This window comes from Falco cherrug, chromosome 4, assembly GCF_023634085.1.
Source record: "Falco cherrug isolate bFalChe1 chromosome 4, bFalChe1.pri, whole genome shotgun sequence".
NCBI classification, from domain to species: Eukaryota; Metazoa; Chordata; class Aves; order Falconiformes; family Falconidae; genus Falco; species Falco cherrug.
In genome coordinates this window covers 91,453,008-91,470,329 of record NC_073700.1, presented here as the reverse complement: position 1 = coordinate 91,470,329, position 17,322 = coordinate 91,453,008, and the positions used below count along the sequence as shown (strand labels likewise).

Below are 17,322 nucleotides of genomic sequence, written 5' to 3'. Positions count from 1 at the left end.
AATACCCTGAAAGAGGGCAGGACTGCTGACATTTGAAAAAATACCTGCCCAGCAATCACAGCAATAAAAAACAACCCCCAAAAAATCCAAACAAGAAAACAAATCAGGCCAATTGCAACTGTCCTTCTGTGACGGGTGCTGTCCCCGAGACAGCGCTGGTGATGTGGGGAGCTGGCTGCCACCAGGGCAGCTCCAGCTGGGGGCAAAACCATCTGTGTGTCAGCAGTGACAGCTGAGAGGCAGAACAAGGCTCCATAGCGCTGCCCACCGTATCATCAGCCCTTCTTTTCCACAACAGCCACTTGTAAGGATGAGTGGATGATCCTTGCATCCATGGCTACTCATCTCTGTCCACCAACCTGGAGGCCAGTTAGTGCCAATGATAAATAAGGGACCTGTAGTACTCTGTAGTACAGCTCTTGTGGCTTGACATACAATTTTCCCCCTGATTTTATTATCTTTAACAGCTATGTGATGAGGGCCATTGATACAACTTAATCATGTTTTCTGCATAATAAGATAGAGTGATAGGTATAGAGCTCAAGTAAGCATTATATGAGTTACTGTAATTCATTTTAAAATGGGACTTGATAAAAACAAGGTATCATATGTGACATTTACTGCAAGAGTGTGAAAAAACAGAAAGCCGGAAGGAATGGTAGAATGCATCAGGGATTCCCCCACCACTGCAGTGGCAAGTTGAGTAACTGGTTTATCTTACAAAAAGTGTCCAGAGCATTAATGGTAAAATTAGTATTTTCTAAAGAACGTTGTCAGATTGCAGCTTCAGAGAGAAGACAAGGCTTTCATTTATGCAGGGTGTTCTTATAATGTAAGTCCACAAAGTTGACCCTGTGAATTTATAAACAGCAGCAGATCCAGACAGAGGTACTATGCTGTCCTGGATCTACCATTTCCTTGTGTAAAGTCAGTTTTCACTTTGAAATAGCCCCTTGTAGTTATTTTTACCATTTATGTGCTTCTTAGTTAGACCTAAATTTTGTGAGCAGCATGGCTAGTCACTTAGATGTTCATTCCTTTCTGTACCTCAAAGGAATTTTTTGGACTCCATTAATATTAGCTGTATATATATTATGGCAGTGGCTTAAGTGCCCAATTTTCATAAATACTAGATAAATACATAAATCACTAGGTACTGTGCAGCAAACAGGAAGAAATATTGCACATGCAGATTTACCCTGAAATAAGAAAATTGGTTTTAATTTGGATCTTGCCTTACTTTAGTACATGTGCATGAATGATCCAGTCCTAATGGACTTTCAGGTGTATTATCTAAAGAGAAAACAAACAAACAATCAGGATGAAAGAAAGTGAGTTTTATTATTCTCATTTTTTGGGCAGGAAATTAAAGAAATGAGATACATGGAAGAATTGGATCCCTAGTGAGATTTCCAGTTCTCTACCCAGGGACCCTAATCACAAGACTTCCTTTGTCCTCAAACAGAATTATTACTATTTCCATCTCATATACTTTGGAAAGTTTTTCATGTTTCCACATGAAATACTAATTTTCTAACCCTGAACTTTCCTTTTAAGCAAAATCAATGAAAAGCTATTGTTGCTTTTACAGATGCCAGAAAGAATTATTACTATCATAGGCAACAATAAAAAAGATATTTTCACCCTCAGTAGATTGAATTACTGAGAAATAACCTTATAATTACTGTATAAAACACCCTGTTTTAACACTGTTTTTAATATCCATAAAGTTTCTGATTTATTTTTCACAAGGCAGCATCAATGCGCTAAATTCTACCTTGCTCTAAGCTGGTGCAATTATGCTGGCCTCCGCGGGACTACACCTGTTGCACTGACGGCTCTTTAGAGACATGCAATTTTGGGATGAATATTAGTTAGGAGCAAAGAGAGAGGTCGTATCTCACATTGATTTAAATAAGCAATGTAATTTTCTTGAAATCAAAAGAAATACCTTGGAAACCTAACAGTATATCAGGTAAATCTGCTTTAAATTAGGTCTTTGTCGGAGCAGTGGGGAGAAGCCTTTTGGTATCCCCTAGTGTGGGATTCACCAGAGGAAATGTCGGGGAACTCTTGACTGAACTCAGCAAATGGACCCTTGTCCATTGCTCCCTGCAGATCTTGTTTGAGATGCCTTAACAACCTGCAAGGCTCAACCAGCTCATTGTCTTCAGGGGAGAGAAAGGATGTTACCCCCTCAGCACACTCACATTCCTCTCCTGCAGCTGCCACTGAAAAAAAAGCTCCTGGACCCATGCAAAAGTAACAACTTCTGGTTGAGTTTAGGCTGTCAATCTTGTTTCCCTGTTGTAGCCGGTTGATGTTCACCAGGTCTTCTGCAAGCCAGAGTCCTTGTCTGTCTCTCTGACATGAGGCAAAGAGGGTGGTGCCTACCTAACGATTGCCCTTGGGGGAAGAGGAACCAATTCGATGCAGAATGACTGTGCCCTCGTCTTGTGTGCGGTTAACGCGTACTTAAAACTAGGCCAATCCCTCTTCCATTTGTCTGTTTTCTCCTGGCATGGTAAGAAACCAGGCGAGTGTCCTCTGTGACATTCCTTTTTTCAAGGGGATGTATTCAGCTTTAAGTTTGGAAAGCAAACAGCACATATGTCATATTTTATAGGGAGTATTTGTGTTATTGGATGCACAAGTAACTTGAACGTGATGGGTGTAGGGAGAAAGTCCTGCCTCGGTTGCACGCAGGCTGGATTCACCACGGTCTCTGCCTTGTTGAAAGTGCATTAGAACAGCAGCATTGCGGGCTGGGTTGCCTGCAAAAACATTTGTGGCCCTTGCCTTGCCCCTCTCACTTACCAGTAGCACCCACCAGTACCAGTGGCTGCGAAGAGGCTGGCAGACTGCACCCTTTCCAAAGGTATATTTTGGCAAATAGGGACGTATATAGATGTTCCTCCCACCCCAAAATGGGTGAGAATAAAAAAAGGCACGTAAGAATGATTTCTTTGAAATGAAGCATTTCCACCCAATTTATAAAACACCCATCTGTGAAGGTGATCCATTTTACATTTCCTTCCAAGAAATCATTTTGGTCTGAACTAAATGTTTCATGTGACCTAAAATTTATTTCTTTTCATATTTTTTTTTTCACTTCAGGTCTGCTTGAACTGTGTTTTGCTATCGTTTTGGGTTTCTTTTCTGAGGGGGTGAGTAGGGTGTTTCGAGGGAATTTTTCAGTCTGCATATAGAAAAATCCATTAGTTTCACAGCTGTAGGTGTAAATTTTGGCTTTTTACTTCAATGGATAGCTTCTCTAGCTTACAGTGGCATAAATGGGGAGAAAAAAAAAGAAGAAAGAAAAAAATCAGGCCTTTGGGGAGACTATTTGATTTAAATAATATATCAGTGTAATTAGGTAATTCTAGTATTTCAAATGAGAGTATCATTGCCCCCCCTTATTGCAGATTTGAAGCCTATAATAAATGGAAGGGGCTGATTCTTACAGCAGTTACCACTGTTCTAACCAAATGCAACTCTGCTGACCTCATTAAACTTACACCAGATTTATATCCTGGTGGAGAAAAATAAGAATCAGACCAAGAACTTGGAACTTATGTTATTTTTAGCACAAAAAATCCCTTGTTTTGTAAAGCACAAGAATCGCTACAGGGCCCATAAATATTTTGTGAATCTGGTCAACAGATAAAAGTAGAAAATACTTAGAACATGAAGAAATTCATCTGTCTGTCTATTGACAGTGCCTTATGGAAGAACAAGAGTCTAGGTACAATAAGGCAATAATGAATTTAATGAAAAAGCTACAGACATTCAGGTTGTAAGCTGAGCTGCTGTTGAAAAAGATAGTACATATTTTTGCCCATATAGCAGAATTCTTTGGCTGAATGTCTATGAGTAGATTTCCATTGATAATAAATATGGAGGAAATTATTTATTGTAACTGATAATTAGACTTTCCCCAGGCTATGCATTCAGCCAGTAGCAGATATTGAATAATAACCTAGGCATTATTTCTGACATTCTGCTTCCACACACAAAAGAAGAGGATGAGAGGAGCTAAACCTTGCTGTCAGCATAGGGGTAAATTAATATTTGCATGTGATTTTCTGTCACACCCCATGTTTACCTGTGAAGCAGAAAACTCACAGTCACAAGAACACACTTAACACAAACTCTCTCGAGTTTACCCAGCACTTCGTTAGGACTTGCATGCAGGCTAACTTTAAGGAGTCGTCACGGGATCTCAGCCTCAGATTTTAACCAATTCGGAATTGATCCTTGCAGCAAAAAAAAAAAAAAAAAAAAAAAATTCTTCAGTTTATACTTGCAGTCATCACTCACATTCAGTTCTTCTGTTACCTCAAGCAATATGGAGCTGTGCCTTTGTTATAAGAGGATCTCAGTTTCATATACCCTCTTGCCATCAATTTATAGTGCCTAGCACAGTGGCAATTGCAAAGACCTCAGAAACAATACATTCCTAGCCTATATGTTTTTAATTATATTTCCAAGTTTCATTTGCTGTTGGCAACTTGACGTTATTTTGATTTTGCTGGGGTGAAATATATGAGTTTCAAATACAGCTTTGAAATTGATTAGGAATTAATATGGCAGCATTACAGACACAGTAGATTTACTGCTGCTTTGCAGCTCTGTGTGAACTCCCATATGGAAAACCTATTGTGACCAGATCCAGAGTGACATTGAACAAAGTGACTGAGACTGGAGATAAGAGATCAGAGGAAAGGAATCAAATAGGTAAAAGCAGGAGAGTCTATCATGGCAAAAAAAAATTATACCCACCACCCAAAAAAACCCCAGGGAGGAGTCACAGGAAAGGTGGGATTATGAAGAAAAGAAGAAAAAAAAAAAAGAAAAAAAAAAGAAAAAGGCTTTGAAGGCATCCAGTACATTTAAAATAACTGGTAAATGTTTTGTGCACCTTTCAGAATGTTAACAAAATTAAACCTGGTTTCACCTATTGATGCTGAGCACAGCACAGCCCCACACAGCACGCCTAAGTACACTGGCAGTGCTGCTTCTAGGGCAGGGCTTGCAGCTCATTTTTGGGAGCAGGTTTCATGCTGACACCAAATGAGATGGAAGTGCCTGGAAGGAGAGAGGGTTTTCTCTGTGGAAATGTTACACATCTGGCTGCATTACACTGTTAACTCTTCTGCCTTTCCTCTTCTGTAGGAGCTGCATTGAGGGCACAAATTTTGGCATTGTTTATATGTAGCTTTATGTACAGAGCAGGACTGCTGGTGAGAGTAGTGGGTGTATGTGTGAATAAGCAGTGGCTTTAAAGTGCTGTAGTCAGTCCCGTGTTAGCTAGTGGCTTCTTACATGTTTACAGTCAAATTAAGCCTTTCAAAGGTGAATGTAGCAGGAGGCTGCTGCCATCTGAGATGCAATATGCTCACATAGTGCTGGTGCAAGGAGGGGGAGTGCAGGCTCACAAGTGTTCATTGCTCTATCTTCAGAGAAGGAGCAGCAGCAGTAACCTCCCCATTGACACACAGACAGCAAACAGGTGAACAAAGTCATATTCCCACTCTGTTGCTGGGCACTCAAAACTGTGCTAAAGTAATAAAATAGTGCCCCAAGGAAAATGTTAACAGTATCCTGCTTAGTGACCCCAGCATCCTTTTCTGCATGCCCTCTCCTCTCAGGCTTTCACTCAAGTTTCTTGTTGTAGTGGCTATCACTCACCCCTTGTATTTATTTTCTTAGAAATGTGGGTTTGACTTCAAGGTTTTCAATCTAAATGCTTCTTTCAATTTTGTTCACACTTCTCAAACCTCACTTGGTCTACTGATATCTCAGTAAAACCTAAATGTCTAATTAAAAATTGGTGTCTCAACTGATCTGATATCTCATGTATTCTCAATGAAATCTGGAAAATAGAGAACTTCTCAAACACATGGTATCAATTAAAGTGTTTATGTCATTTTGACTGTGGGGTGAATTGATGTAACCACAGAAGATGAAATCCTTCCAGCTTTCTAGATACGGATATTCAGGTCCAGATTTGGAATTTGGACTCACCTGTATCTTTGCCAGCAATCTTCCCACTGCGCTCAGGAGCCATCTGTACTGTTCTCCAACTTTGTATCACATCGGTGCATCTAGTAAGGTCAAGTTTGGAGCTGAAAGCAGTGAAAAGTAAAATACTCTACATAATTCCAGTTTTAGATCGAATCTTGTTCACATTTAAGTCAGTGAGACTTCAGTGTAAGCACTTAGCTTACATGGAAGTAGACGTATTTTGTGATGCTATTACATTACAAATAAATGAAAGTATCCAGATGTATTTCCAGCTTCAATAATGATCTTTGCAAAGCAGTTGGCTTAGAATTTTTAAAGAAGCCTTATGCGTGTTCTTCAGTCAGCAGTGTGCCCCTAAGTGTTAAGTAGGATATATTCTTCAAAGGGCAAAAGAGAAGGTCTGTACCTAAAAGTCTGATTTTTAATATGAATATTCAAATAAACAGTTTCAGGCGTGTATAATAAGGTTGCATAAAACAAGACTGTTTCAGAAACATTTTCTCAAATATCTGACATAAAGCGTCATATTATCATGGTGTGACCTCACATTTTAACATTTATATATGCAAATGGTCATATTTGCATGTGCACATGCCATTCACACTTTCAAATTAAAGGCAAATAAATGTTTTAGATTAAGGAGATTAATTTGGTGTGTCTCACGGTTGACACACTTTCTACAGAGACTAGATCACTGAGACCCAAGTGCTGGGCTGTTATCCGAGAAGACAGATGGCAATTTCCTTTTGATAAGAGTTCATTTTTTTAGCAGCAAGGGAGCCCTGAAGTAACCATTTTTCTTGTGGGGAAAGCATCTTTCAGAAGCCAGATAAATCATTCTAAAATAGACAAACACAGGAACCGAGGAACTAATCAGCCTGAAATGAGCTGAGTTGCAGCCCCTTTCAGAAAGTTTAGGAGATGCTCTTTGCTTCCATTCTTGCCACACATGGTAACTACTTCAGAAAATTAGAGAATCCAGATTATTTTTTCATCAATCTTTCCTCTTTTATTAGCACCCATACAATTTATGATAAGTAGCAATGCAAAATTTCAAGTCAGATGAGGTAGTTTGTTTGCAGAATGTTTACATCATGCATAAAATAAAGTTATAGGTATTTTAAAGGCTGCATAAACATAAAGGTGACTAGCAACACTAAACCAAGATGGTTCTGTTATATTAAAATGTGGAACAGTATGTGCCAGCTTATAGAAATCTGGATTTTTTTCATACTTGTAAGTTATAAATGTGGACAGCCAGGAACTCACAGGATGAGGGTCTGTGGGTAGTCTAAGTACTGACCTGCTGCTAGAGTCAGTCAGCTACTCTTTGTAGTTATTTACATTTAAATATTTATATTAATTTTTTTTTATTCTTTTTTTTGGTAAACATATAAGACCCAGCCTCAGACATGCTGACACCTTTGGCTGAGTCTGTCATGTAGGATTAGACCCAAACAGGAGCCTTCTCCTCTAGTTCCTTTTCCTCTCTTTTTTATGTCACTAATAGAGCAGAAATGAAAATGGCTCAGGTAGTTTCCACTCACTCCTTGCCTGTACCCTAATGTGTTCCTCATTATTCATGTCTCCAGCAGTTTGATCCTAGGGATCTGGGAATGATGTCCGCTCTTTATTTGCTTTGCCATGCATGGCTTTATTAAAAATGCGCCTTTTTTTATTATTATTATTTTGTAAATTGTTCCCGTAGTTTCTTAGACTGGTTCCAATTTGACCAGCAGCACCTTGTTTACAAAAATATTGTGAGGAATTTTGTGCATCCTCCTCTATCCATGTCATTTCAAGGCGTGCATGAGCACTGTGCGCTTCCCATCACCTCAGGTCGTGTCGCTTTGCATTGAATCAAGTCATGTCGCATCAGTGATACCACTATCAGTACTTATTCCTGATAGAAAATTCAGCATAGATTTAGACAGCAAATAGCTCAGCCACAATAAATGTATATAATGAGCAGATTAAGTATCTATGAGAACCAGATATTTTAAGTGTCCCTGGCAAGTTGGTGCTTTCAGATATTCCAGTCTCCTTGTCTCTACACTGTATTCTGCATATAAATTACTGATATATGTGCATATACTAAAATGTCTGTCTAAGCAGCCTGGTTGGAACTCATACCATCTACAACCATTTGCAAATATAGGCCTGTGCGGTTTTGAAAGAACCAGGCATTATTGGATGGGTCTGGATATTGTAATAACTACATTGTATAGTTTATAGGTTGATCATATTGCCAGCACTGCACAAAAAACAAATGTTGACAGATTTAATTGTTTTTTTGATAATTTGGGATTTGCTTCAAACATTTGCCTGCTGGGGCATTTTTTCAAAGATTTATGCATGATTAGGCTCTGTGACAGCCATTTTATCAGACATTTTGCCCTGTTGTTCATTTATAAAAGTTAAATGTTGTAATTATCCTGTCACATAATCTAAAAAGAAGGGAGGGGAGGGATAAAAAAAAAAATAATCTCTAACCAATATCTAAAACATACAGGGTTTCCAAAATATTTGGTCACAGTATCTTTTTTGATAAAATTCACTTCTTTTGGTTTATGTTACCTATGTATTCTTAGTTTTCTTGGGATCTGCATGCTTACAGGTTTCTTGAAAATTTAACTTATTTTTGCTTCAGACCCTAAAAATGAATTAAACGGTCAGAGCTCAGGCACCCACAGTTGAAAAATTTGGCTGCAAAATTCTATATAAATGCTAAGTGGTCTTATTCTTGATTATTACAAATATTTATTTGGCACTCATTGGTGTGGTATCTAGGTGCTCTCCCAGGATTAAATTGAAGTAGTCTTTCCAGTGCCTTTTTTAAAATACCTTCAGGGTTTTTAAGATGCAGTGTAGGTGCAGGAAACTATCCGCTGGTACAAGATACATGTGCATATTGAAGACAGTTAGGAATATAACCATTAAAGCTATGTAAAGAATTTGCCAGAAGAGCTACTAGGGACTTTCAGGGAAACAGTACTTCTGCACCAATTTGTTCATGTTTAGAAACCAGGCGTATGGGTATCTAGGTTGGACTGCTCTGCTTCTGTGTCTTCAAGGTATTGAAGACACTTGCATATTGTTAGATATAGTCTACAGTTACTGTAATGGGATGGTGTGGTGGGTTAGCTGTGGCTAACAGCCAAACACCCCCCCAGCTGCTCACTCGCTGCCTCAGGGGGACGGGGGGGAAAATAGGATGAGAAAGCTCATGGGTCAAAATAGAAAGACTGCTTTCCCATCACTGTCGCAAGCAAAACAGACTCAATGTAGGGAAAATTAACTTTAATTTGTTGCCAATTAAAATAGATATAAGTAGTGAGAAACGAAAAGACTAACATTAAAACAACTTCCCTTCCCCCTCTCCCATACTTATCTTCACTCTTGACTGCCCTACCCACCCCCAGTGTTGCAGGGGGCGTGGGCAGCTGTGGGCAGTCCATAGCAGCTCCTCTCTGATGCTCTTTCCTCCTCACACTTTTCCCCTGCTCTTGCCTGGGCTCTCCACAGATCACAGTTCTCATCAGGATATATCCATCTGCTCCAGTGAGGGATCCTCCAAGGGCTGTGGTGGGGATACCTGCTCTGCTGTGAAGCACCTTTTCCTTCTCCTCCTTTCTCTGACCTTGGTGTTCCCTCTGTTGTGTTCATTCATTTTTTTCCCCTCTTTCTCTGCAGCTCTCCTGCTACCAAAACATTGCCATCTACACCCAATACAGCTGATAGTGCTGGTCACGGCAACGAAAAAGGTGTCAGAATATCATCAGAAGCCTGTGCTCAGCTTGAAATAGTCTTTTTCTCTTAAGGGCAAGTGACTACTACCCAGAATCTGGCTCATGACTGACTGAAAAAAAGGGGAGTAAAACCTACTAGACTTAAACGTGTATTTCTCCCATAATGTAAGCACAGATTAAATTCACGTAGATTCTCATTTAAAAATTCCTACAAAAGCAAATGCCATGCTAATAAAAATTTTATTTCTGTGATCATTTTTCACATAGCCTGGATAGAAAAGAAAAATGTCATGCTTTTCAGATTGAAAGCCATTGCTGAATTCTTTTCAACTTCTAGAGTTATTTAAATTAAAGGATATTTCTGTTTTCCCTTGAAAAGCATTGGCTTAGGCAAACACTCTCAGTAGCTGGTGAGCAGCTGATCTAGTAGGGTGTTGCTCCCTACTTAGAAGGGATTGTCTTTTAGAAAGGAGAACGTAAGGGACTGAGGATCTGTCAGTCCCTAATCAAATATACTGCTTTTCTACACTAATTTAATCTCTGGGAGATACCCAGAAATGTGATTTATTTCTTTTTAACAGCCTTCCTAAATAACACTGATACTGTTTTGTACAATAAAGTTATGCCTGCTGTTACCCCACAGTATGTCCCTCCATTCTGCATTGCTGCACTCAGATAGTGTTATCTTCACTCAGCCTCACTCACAAACCCTTTAGAAAACACAGGAGATCTAACTTTATTCTTGCACTGGCACTACATAAAGTGACCTTACCTTTCAGGTTACAGGCCCTTTTTTTCATATGATGCTCTGGCATCCTGAAGTGTCTCGGCTTTTCATCAGTCAAACCATTTGGGGTTTTTTTTATATTTGTTGAATGAGTGATACTGTAATGAGTAAAGCTGGCTCTTTGATGTCCAGACCAGGGGAATGACAGTCCAGTAAGGTATGCCCTTTATAGGGAAAAATGGAATTACCGTATAGGCTATCAAATCTGATCTTGTATTCAACGATACATGAATGCTTGATCAGTTTCTCACAGAAGTTCACTGGGATACTAAGTTAGCTTTGGAGAAAACAGAGGGGAAGAGGGTATTCTTCCAGAAGAAAAAAGTATTTGTGGCTCTCAAGAAAGCTGCATGCAGCACTGACTCTACCACACTTTCCATGAAATTGTTCTTTCTGAAGACTGTTACTTAACCCTAGAAAATCTCACTTCACATGTCACACTTCTAGGATCTTGTAAGCAGTGCCTCTTTCATCCCCCATCATTTTACAGGTTACTTGTATTTGTGTGAGTTCTGTTTGCTGCAGTGGAATGGCCCCTGTTACACTGAGTTAGAGTAGAACAACTTTCATATGCTTTTCCTTTAAAAGTTCAGCTTTAGGAAGTCAGAAAAATGTACTGAAGCTACTCAGTTACTACAAGATTCTTCCTCATAAAGTTTGCTTCCCATATAATCATGTCATTAGCGGAGGCATCCATGAGAAGGCTGGCCTGTCACTTTAAACTAAGATCGCTATTACCTGCTCTTAGGGCTGGTGTTTTGAGTGGGAGCAGAAATCTGGGCACTGGAATTGACAGCTCCAAATGTCTCAGCCTTCCAAATTAAATCATTGTTTAAATACAGAAACAAAATGAGAAGCAGCCTTTCTGGGATCTTTCATACTATATTTCTAATATTTCCAATAAGTATCCTCAGGGACCCAACCTGCACTGAGAAATAGCATAAACCTCTCCAGTCAGAGATTTTATTTGTACAATAAAAGCAAGATACAATGTGTTGCAAGTTAACGTTGGTGTACAGACACAATGAAACGAGGTGTATTTCTCCATCCCAATTTGCACATTATAAAAGGGGTCAATTTAACAGAGTGTAGCTTGCAGTCAACAGCTTCCCAAAATGCTCAAAGAAAAATGCATCTTCTCATTTGTAATCAGACTTATGAATAGATAGAGATGTTTTTATATGCACTTAGAAGTCTCTTACCCTGTGAGTTGGCCCATTCACTGTGATTTTTCCTGGAACATGGTACTACCCAGGGTACCTATGCATATCATAGCGTCTGCCATCATTTTTAATAAGTAGCTTATCTCTGTGATGCAACTAAAAGCAATCCTGAGTGTCTCCAGGGTTTGTTGTAATTAAATTTTATTGTTGTATTTGAAAATGTACAGTTTTTGAAAACTGGAGAAAAAAAAATAGAAAGGAGATTCTAGGGGGTGATAGTCTGATTTTTAGAAGGTTTTAACCCTTTGTAGTTTCCAGGTTACTTATGCTCCCCAAGTAGCTGTTCCTATACACAGCTGAAGCCGTAAACTACAGCAGATAGTGTAGTTTATTAGCTGGTGTCAGGCAATCGTGCAAAGATTATCGTTTACACTTGCAGTCAAATGCTGTAGGATCATAGGTGCAGTAATCTGTGAGTTCCTAATGAGGGTGTAGAAGACCTTTTGTGAAAGTCTTACACTTTTGCTGCTGCCCCTTTCTTCTCCAAGTAGTTACAGCTACAAGGGAATTACTCCAAGTCCCAGTGCTGCCCATGCAGTGCTGCGGAGAGAGGCAGGGTTTACCAGCTTCTGAACTGGACAATAAAGAAATGTCACTGTTTTGAGCAGAAAACTGACACGTTTATCAGCTGTCTGGTGGTGTACAGCCATGCTCAGGCACCACCATCCAAGTCACTGACGAGTGCATGCGTTTGGGCTCACACCTCGTGCGGTCAAAGGAATTTCTTGCGCTCTGCATTCAGGGACTGAGCTTCTCCTTGGTTGTTGTGCCCATCTCTGCTCTCTTTGCAGTTTGTCAGGGCTGCTAATCAAGCAGTCATTTCAGTTTCCTTCTTTGTGTTTCAGTCCTGCTCGATTTCTTTGCCATGGGATGCTGCAGACTGGTTTTGCAGACTCATATAACAATTTTTTCCAAATCAAAATATTTCCTCCTACAATGTCATCTTTTCTGTCCAACATTGCTACTAATCTTTATTTAGTTATTTGCTGTACAATTTCTAGCGGGATTGGATGAGCCCAAGGTACCCCTTTAGGCAACACTTTATATCAAGGTTCCATTTATAAATACTTCATGAAGGGCTAATGAATGATTAATAGATGTTTTAATGTATGACCAATCAATTGTAGATTTTGCGACAACCTACAGACAAGTAGGTTTCTTATAAGCATAGATTATAACCATATCTGACATCTTCTACTGATGGGCTTCTAAACATCTATAACATACACACCACTCATATCTGTAACATGCTTAAAACATCTACTAATCACTGATTAATTTTTTATAACCTATTTTGAAGCAGAGCTTGTCTGTAGAGTACATCCCTTACTGGTGTCTGTGACTCTCCGTTTCTGTAGGACTGATAATTTACTCATCTTCTAAGGACTCAGAACTCCTACCAATTTCAGCTCAAAAATTAAGCTTTTCTGAGTCAGCTTCAGCATTTTCATCTCATGCAAAGAAAAAAAATGTCTTTACTGTCCCCAGGCTTTTTTCTCCCTCGAATTTCTAGCTACTTTACCCTGCTAACATGCGTTTTGCAAGCTCTGCTAAAATGTAGGGGGCAAACCCACATTTAAATACATTTTCAGCCTGCTGAACTGAGTTTGCTTGATTGTTCTGGGACAGCTTTCCCAGTGATGATGGTTCCCAGCTTTTTGTTTTGGTTTTTTTTGGTCACCCCCGTGTGCTTAGTTCAGAGTTGGTCCATTCTCAGAAATGGATGAGAAAATATAAACTTCACAAGAATCCACTGAACAAAGCATCTCCCAGAGGACATTTGACTCTGACAGAGGAACACACATTTTGTATGTTTGATAAACCCAGGGGTTGATAGGAGTACTCCTCTGTGGGATTCCCCTAGCCTCCTGGGGTGAGAGGCATGACTGTCCTCTATGCTTTTTGTGGAGCACCCAGGTAGAACCGACTGCAGTGGGCAGCACAGCACGCTTCCTGAGAATTTGTGAGTCCTGCAATTAATCATTGGCAGTTGAGAATGAGCAAGTTGCTTAGTATCATATTTTGCAAGTAAATTCTGAATTTTTAGTCACTTTCTACTGAACTTTATCATGGGGTTAAGTCTTCTGCTGTGATTTATCGAGATGTTGAGAGCAATTCTTTAATGATATAAATTAAAAGGATCTGCAGTTTTTTCTGGGGTCATTGGTAAAATAGTCTCAGTTTTGAGTGTCCCCAAGTAAATATCCAACTCCCATTCACATCAGAATCTAATCTTTCACTGATTGCTGTTTACAGCAGGATTAGGCTGCTACACCTGCGGCATTAGCACATACAACCTAAAGAAACACATCAAGTATAATAATGATAATAAAAAAGAATAAAGAGTAAAAAAAAAAGATATATTCTTCAATATTAACATGAAATTTGCTCTGGCTTTTTGAAAACCGTTCATTGTTAAAGACACTGAAGCCTCAGAATTAAGAACTTCTCAAAAATACTCAAACTCTTGGAGCAGACAGTTTTTCACCCATGTTAGCACAATCACTTTTACGTTATGCTGTTAACATTCTGTGTTTACTGGGGGGTTTACCATGATCTTTTCTTTCCTTTTTTCAGCTGGTTAATAATCCGCTAGCAAGCCAAGCAGCAGCGGCTGCAGCAGCAGCAGCCATGGGCTCAATAGCAAGCTCCCAGGCCTTTGGCAATGCCCTCTCCAGTCTTCAGGGGGTCACAGGTCAACTTGTCACTAATGCACAAGGACAGGTGAGTAGAAGATGGAGCAAACTGTGAATTCTGATGCAGGCTGATCTTGGGACAAAAATGAGTTCCGCTCGTATGACAGCAATTTAAAAGTGCATATTGAAGATAAATAAATATTGATTTGCCAGACAAGGTAAGAAATGGAAAGTCTGAGAACTGGGAGGAACTTAGGGGCTGTTAGAAAGGGTTTTCAAGCCAGAAGAGGCTTAGGATTCGTTTTATTTTAATTCAACCTTTTGAAAAGATCATGAGAGCGCAATAATAAGGTATTTTAAAAGCCCAAAAGCTCTATGATTCTTAACATACCGTCTGTCTTCTTCCACTTATATATGCCTAATAACAGACAGCCATATTAAAGTGCTACTGTACTATTAAGATTACACTTTTTTGCAAATTGTAGAACTCCTGTATTACTTTATTTCTAAAAAAGTATTAATGTTTTAAGTAAAGGAACACAACTGAAAATGTAATGAAGTATCTGAGATGTGTTTAACTGGGTGGCTTACTCATTTGCTGATTAATTAAGTTAAACAACTTGCATTGAATCTGCCAGTCTGTAATGCACATTTGGGAGAAACTTTGCTTTAAAGAAACTTCTCCAAACAGAAACTTGAGCAATGTTTATGGCATGTCTAAGACAGAGATTGTGTGTTACCTGCATTTGCAAGCTGTTTATTTGTTGCAAACCATTTCCATTTCAGTCTTAATATGATGCAGAAAGATATGCATCTGAATCCATATATATATATAAAAATAATTCCATTGATGCAGCATGCTTAAGTAGCTTTTAGATTGTAGCCACTGTCATTCTTTATTGCATTTACTAGAACTGAAATTAACACAACTACTTGTTTCACATAACGTCACTGCAACAAATCTGTCAATATAGCTTATGACTGGACATGGTAACTGAGTCATTTGAATGTCATTATTCTAAATGCTACAAATTGGGCATACAGTGATATCTGCAGTGCTTGTGTGGATGTTGGGCCCTGGTAAACATTCACTGAAATGATGCAGCTTGGATGATATGTGAATCTAAAGTTTAGTTTCTACTTTTACTGTTTACTATGGGGAAAAAAAACCACAAAGAGCAGGTTTTTTCCTGGTAATTTTATATCACCATGTTATTTAATTGGAACAGTGGGGACATTTTTTTATTTTGGCTCATTAAAAAATAAAACACAACACTTTGTAGGAGTCCCCTATTTTTTAACATAAGACATAAACAGAGATGCATCCTGAGCTTCACTATCACCATCCAACTCCCAGGAAAAAAAAATGCTGACCTTGTTATATTTACTGGGTGGGTGCAGAATTGTTCCATCACTACCCCGAGGGTTGAACGATGGAGCTTGTCAAAGTGAGGTCTTATCTAATGAATCATCTTATCGCAGGTGCACACCACACATATTAAAGGAGGATTGTATGAACAATGTGCCCTCTACAATAACCTTTCAATGTCTACTTTAACCCTTGTTTCAATCCCTTTTCATCAAAGGATCATTTTATGCAGCCAGCTTTAAATGGAGGCTCTCAAAAGCCTATTAAGATTTCTGGAGGGATGGGGTATTGGTTTGGAAGAAAAGTTGGTTATAATACCTATAACTCATAGTCAGATCAGCTCCAACCTAGAAGCCTGCTTATTTCTATCTGTGCTCCAGAAATGGTTCACAATTGCCACACATGAGCCACTTGGCACCCAAGGTGTTCATTGTAAGAGCTGAAGATATAAACCCAGACTAGTTTTTGGATGGTTTTCCCTTTACACGTTCTCCACGGAAAACATAAGCAAAGTGTGGCCATTCATTATATGTTTTTAAAAAACTACTACTGTGAAGATATCACTGAATGAAACTATAGATACCCTCAGGCTGATCTTGTTTATTCCACACATAATGTAAAGTCCAATAATTCCACAGGTTGCAGAGAAAGAGAAAGAAAGAATCGTCCCTATTGCTGGATAAAATTACAGAACCTATATGTTCACCTAGCTCTTTTATATAAGGGCTATCTTTTTATTCTTGTTTTTACAAATTTTCCTTGGTTTATAATCAGCACTGAAGACCTCACCAAGGTATAGATAAATATTCGTAATGAGTGTGTATTTTTAATACCATATATATATGATATAATATATTTATGGTTTTTTTATATACCATATACCCATTTGTATAATATTCAGCGTAAACCCATATTGCTTAGAGGACACTTCTGAAACTGTCTACCAAACAGGACTATTCAGTGTAATTAAACTACATTCCAAAGTTAAATTACATTTCCATCAAATTATTAATATTATAGCAACTAAACAAGAACTGAGAGGCATGTGTCTTCAAAATTGGGAGTGTAAGTGAATAGTAACTTGCATTTCTGAATGATCTTCTTGGACTCATTAAGGAGCTGGATTTCCATCGTATGTTAAGAATCTTCCCTTTGAAAATTGCCCCTTTCAAAGAATCACAAGTGTGACACCCAAATTTCACTCCTGCAAATATAAGGCTGGATGACTTACCAGGCTGTTTGTATGTGCAATATTTGTAATTATTAGCTGCTTCTGTTACAGATATTCAGGGCTTGTAAATGTCCATCTGTCTGGCTAAATATATGGTGATCAGTAATCCCTGGAGCATTAAGCTGTAGGTCAAATCCAAGATCCTATGCCAAATTTAGGGAAATGATCTTTTGAATGACATATGGCATGGCCTTAATTCCCAATGGTCTAGGATTTCTTGCAGTCACAGTAACAAAATTATGCGTATTAACAATTACCTATATAGCATATTCTTATTAATTTAATTATGGAATTCACAGT

General features: G+C 38.7%; 1 protein-coding gene across 1 annotated transcript in view; it reads left to right on the top strand.

Annotated features, from left to right (window-relative positions):
- Positions 1-17,322, top strand: part of POU6F2 (POU class 6 homeobox 2) — a 253,357-nt gene that overhangs the window by 180,681 nt on the left and 55,354 nt on the right. Inside the window, exon 5 of the mRNA XM_014285807.3 lies at positions 14,364-14,510. Within this exon, the coding sequence (XP_014141282.1) occupies positions 14,364-14,510 (147 nt within the window). The remainder of the gene's footprint in view (positions 1-14,363; positions 14,511-17,322) is intronic.